Raw genomic sequence first — 5,000 nt, forward strand, 5'->3', positions numbered from 1 at the left:
GAGGAGTGGGAAGCACTTCAGAGAGATCTGTCATGGACTCAGCAGCAAGGCTGATTTGGTCTGCTGCCCGCTCCTTCTTCCTCCTGACTGGTGGTGTGGGCAAAACCTCTGACAGATCCGTCACTGACTCTGCAAGACTGATCTGATCCCCTGCCTTCTTCTTCCTCCGGGCCGGTGGAGTTGGAAGAATGTCGAAGTCACCCAGGCTCATCCGATCGCCAAGTTGGGATCGGCGTCTTCTGATGGGTGCAGCTGGCAGCTGGACTTCAGAGAGATCAGTCATCGATTCAGCCAGGCTGATTTGATCGCCGTCTTTTCCTTTCTTTCGCCTGGCCGGCGGTGTGGGTAGGATGCTGGTGAGATCGGTCATCGATTCCGCAAGGCTGACTTGGTCAGACCTGTCCTTGCGCCTTCTGCTCGGCGCTCGCGGCAAAACAGCTGTAAGATCAGTGATAGATTCAGCAAGACTTATCTGATCTGCTGCCTTTTCCTTCTTTCGTCTGACTGGTGGTGGGGGTAAGACATCTGTGAGGTCGGTGAAGGATTCGGCAAGGCTGATTTGGTCACCGTCCTTTCCTTTCTTCCGCCTGACTGGTGGAGTGGGAAGCACTTCTGTGAGATCAGTCACAGATTCAGCCAGGCTTATTTGGTCTGCTCTGTCCTTCTTCCTCCGCACTGGTGGTGTAGGTAGGACTTCAGAGAGCTCTGTGACCGTAATTGATTCAGCAATACTGATATCCTCTGAGAACACGTCTACCTCCGTCCAGGTTCCAGATTCTGTCTGTAGTAGCATTACGTTTTTCATGCCCATGTGGAAATCCTGTCTGGCTTCCCTCTCGGCCCCTCTCTCTGGCTGTATACCATGGCTCAACTGTTCAGTGTCTTTGTGCCTTCGCACTGGGGCCATGGGCTGCCTTGCATCCATCTCTTCCTTCTGGCCCTCTAGACCTCTAGCTCCAGGCTTCTCCTTGCGCGTGTGTGAAGGTGAGAACACGTCTGTCTCCACCCATGTACCGGATTCTGTCTGTAGTAAAATTACGTTTTTGATGCCCGTGAGGAAATCCTGGCTGACCTGGTCCTTCTCTGCCCTTCTCCCTGTCGGCCTTCGCATTGGGGCCATGGGCTGCCTTGCATCCCTCTCTTCATTCTGGCCTTCTAGACTTCTAGCTCCAGGCTTCTCCTCGCGCGTGTGTGAAGGTGAGAACACGTCTTTCTCCACCCATGTACCAGATTCTGTCTGTAGTAGAATAATGTTTTTGATGCTTGTGAGGAAATCCTGGCTGACCTGGTCCTTCTCTGCCCTTCTCCCTGGCTGCCTTCGCACTGGGGCCATGGGCTGCCTTGCCTCCCTCTCTTCCTTCTGGCCCTTTAGACCTCTAGCTCCAGGCTTCTCTTTGCGCGCGTGAGAAGGTGAGAACACGTCTGTCTCCACCCATGTACCAGATTCTGTCTGTAGTAGAATTACGTTTTTGATGCCCGTGAGGAAATCTTGGCTGGCCTGGTCCTTCTCAGCCCTTCTCCCTGGCTGCCTTCGCACTGGGGCCATGGGCTGCCTTGCCTCCCTCTCTTCCTTCTGGCCTTCTAGACTAGCTTCAGGCTTCTCCTTACGCGTGTGTGGAGGTGAGAACACGTCTACCTCTTCCCAGTTTCCGGATTCTGTCTGTAGTAGAATTACGTTTTGGATACCTATACTCTCTGGATGCCTCTCCGCCTCCTTCTCTGGCTGCCTCTCCGGCTGTGTACCGTGGCCCAACTGTTCAGTGTCTTTGCGCCTTCGCACTGGGGCCATGGGCTGCCTTGCCTCCCTGTCTTTCTTCTGGCCCTCTAGAATAGCTTCAAGGTTCTCCTTACGCGTGTGTGAAGGTGAGAACACGTCTACCTCCTCCCAGTTTCCATATTCTGTCTGTAGTAGAATTACGTTTTTGATGCCCGTGAGGAAATCCTGGCTGACCTGGTCCTTCTCAGCCCTTCTCCCTGGCTGCCTCTCTGGCTGTGTATGGTGGCCGAACATTTCAGTGTCTTTGCGCCTTCGCACTGGTGCCATAGGCTGCCCTCCCTCCCTCTTCTCCTCCAACTGGCCACCCACAGTGCCACTAGGCTTCTCGTCACACGTGTATGAAGGTGTGGTGAGGTCTATCTCTGACCAGATTCCGGATTCTGTCTGTAGTAGAGTTACTTGCTTGATGCCCATGCTCTCTGGATGCCTCTCAGCCTCCTTCTCGGCCCCTCTCTCTGGCTGTGTACCGTGTCTCAACTCTTCAGTGTCTTTGCGCCTTCGCACTGGGGCCATGGGCTTATCCTTGCATGTGTCTGAAGGTGAGAACACGTCTACCTCCGTCCAGGTTCCGGATTCTGTCTGGAGTAGAATTACGTTTTTGATGCCCATGAGGAAATCCTGGCTGACCTGGTCCTTCTGACCCCTGACACCTGTTTGACCTTCCTGCCCTTCCAGAACCTTCCTCCTCCGGGTGGGCGGGGCAGGACCAGGACCAGGACCAGGGTTGTCCCTCTGTGGCCCCGCTTCCTCCTCATCTCTTTCTCCAAGGATCCTCTCTGCCTCTCCGGGCAGCTCCAGGATGACATCCTCCGAGAGGGAGCTCGGTCTTGTTACAGACGGCCTGGCAGCCACAGGGGGGCGCAGTGTGGGCTGCTCCAGGACGAGGTAGCGCTGCTGCTGCATGTCACGCGGCCCGTTGTTCGTCGTGAAGTGTTCCATCCCCCGGGGACGCCCATCGGGGCCGTTGGTTCCGGTCCAACCGCCTGCAGGAGCCCCGGGTGCCGTTTGTACCAGCGGTGCCGCTGACACACCCGAAGCCCTCGAGGGGGACGCGCCTCTCTCTAGCCCACCAACACATGCCTCCGCCTGGGCCACTCCCTGCACCACGCCCTGAGTGGTCCTTGACACGCGAGTCTCCGTGTCCTTAGCCATGGTGGGCAAAGCCATGCCGGTGGAGCCTGAGGCCACCAGTCGAGCGATGTCCGCAGCTGTGGTATCCTCCAGGTCCCCTGCACAGGTGTCCAGGTGTCCTGTGCTCTGGATGTGGACGCTGTCTTCATCCAGAATGAGGGACGCCACTCTCCTCTTGGGCCTGGGTGACGCTCCGCTGGTGTCTTTGTTGCGCATCTTTACCTCCTGGTCAGACCTCTCGACTAGCGTTCTCTCAGTGATTCCCCTCGTTCTGCTCATCTCTGTTTCCATGTACTGAACATCCCGGTATTCATGTGTCCCTCTCCTCTCTCTGCCTGTCTCAGTCTCTATGTATTGGCCATCCTCCTCCACCTCATGTCTCTGTGTTCTCTTGCCCTCAATAATACTGCCCTCTGCTGGCCTCTCTGCAGAAACGCTCCTCTCTTGCTGCCTCTCCTGCTTTGCCTCCATACTGATGGGCACCACCCGCCACTCCCCATCCCCTCGCCTCATCTCAGTCTCTACCATACGCTCTGACTCAGGGTTGAGTGCCCGCTCAGGTGATAAGCCCCTCCTCTGCTCAGGTGTGTGTGTCCTGTCAGGTGACAGGCCCCTCCTGTGTTTAGCGGCAGCTGCAGCGGCGGCAACTCCAGACGTCTGGATCTCCTGCTGCATCTCCCACAGCATGGCTCCCACCGCACACGCCTCCTCTCTCTTCTTCTCCTCTTTCCTCTTCTCCTCCTGCTCTCGCTGCTTCTCCTGCTGCTCGTGCTTCTCCTTCTCCTTCCTGTACTCCTCGTTTCCACTGATCATTATGGTGACCTGCCTGTGGGTGGGAGCCTCTATCGCGGATCGGACTCCCCCCTTCTGGACAGGAGGTTCACCTGTACCCTGTTGCACTTGTGTTGTCTTTTCAACTGTGACCTGCTGCATCTGTTTTGTGTGTTCCATAGTTCCTTTCAGCTGCATTTGCTGCTGAACTGTAGCGTGTTGCACCTGTTGCCTTGTCTCTCCAACTGTGCCCTGTTGTTCCTGCTCCGGCTGCTCAGCCTCAGTGAGAGTATCTTTAGTTGGAGAGGGAGACCCCTGTTGGCCAAAGGCTTCACGGTCGGCCTGGCTGAATACAGAGGTGAACAGCATGGGGCTGGAGCTTTTCTCAATAGGGAACTACACACATGATACAACGTACATGGGAGAGACACATTGGAACAGTAAGGGTTAATTACAACAGGAATTGCTTATTGACATGTCATTTACAATTCACTATGCTACACCACTGCATGACACGTGTAAACATCTGACTGCTCACATGAAATCTCATTTCAAAAGGAAGAGAGATGTGTAAAGATGAAAAGAAGAGTGCAGAACAGGAAGAGCAAGTGATGTCTATGTAGTCACAGTGTGTTTGTATTTACAGGAAGTGCTGTTTGTATTTACAGTAATATTTTGTTTGTGTGTGTGTGTCAGTGAGGTGTGTGTGTGTTTTGTATTTACAGTAAGAAGTGTTTGAATGTACAGTAAGAGGTCTTCGTAATTACAGTGAGTGTCGTTTATATTTACATGAAGACATGTAAGGTCAAGGTGTTTGTTTGTTTATTTGTATTTACCCGCAGCTCAATCTCCTGGGACAGTCTTATGGCCTCCTTACGCTTCTGTTCAGCGATGTCCTGAATGGAAATAAATCACCTCATTGTCAGTGTACTGCACACAGCACATTTTTGCAGTTTACACATTTACAGAGCTGACTCACAGAGCCACAACGATGTCCCTTTCTTATACTCATGAACGGCGTGACGTTTTCCATGTGCGTTACGCCCATTTGTGGGGGAAAACAACCCATGCAAGTCAATTGGTGATGTTGGGGTTTAATAAACGAAAGATAAAGACCTGTTGTTCACGCGCAATATGCCGAAAACGTGTTGTGTTGCCGGCTGTTCAAATAATATAGCCAAACAGCCGTGGCTGAAGCATGGAATGTGTTCATTTAGGCTAGCCGATGTAGCATGTCAATGTGGCATTCGGTTTGTATTAACCCATAAAGGGGCGTAACGCCAATTTCAGAGCAAAGTACCCGGATGGCCGTTCATGAGTA

At 53.4% G+C, this 5,000-nt stretch overlaps 1 protein-coding gene across 1 annotated transcript in view; it reads right to left on the reverse strand.

The window, feature by feature from the left end:
* Positions 1 to 5,000, reverse strand: part of syne2b (spectrin repeat containing, nuclear envelope 2b) — a 209,266-nt gene that overhangs the window by 139,388 nt on the left and 64,878 nt on the right. The window contains exons 57-58 of the mRNA XM_063223948.1: positions 4,516 to 4,575; positions 1 to 4,075 (exon numbers count right to left, since the gene is read on the reverse strand). The exon at positions 1 to 4,075 is cut by the window's left edge and continues 920 nt beyond it. Coding sequence (XP_063080018.1) covers positions 1 to 4,075; positions 4,516 to 4,575 — 4,135 coding nt within the window. The remainder of the gene's footprint in view (positions 4,076 to 4,515; positions 4,576 to 5,000) is intronic.

The sequence above is a fragment of the Engraulis encrasicolus genome, chromosome 19, assembly GCF_034702125.1.
Source record: "Engraulis encrasicolus isolate BLACKSEA-1 chromosome 19, IST_EnEncr_1.0, whole genome shotgun sequence".
NCBI classification, from domain to species: domain Eukaryota; kingdom Metazoa; phylum Chordata; class Actinopteri; order Clupeiformes; family Engraulidae; genus Engraulis; species Engraulis encrasicolus.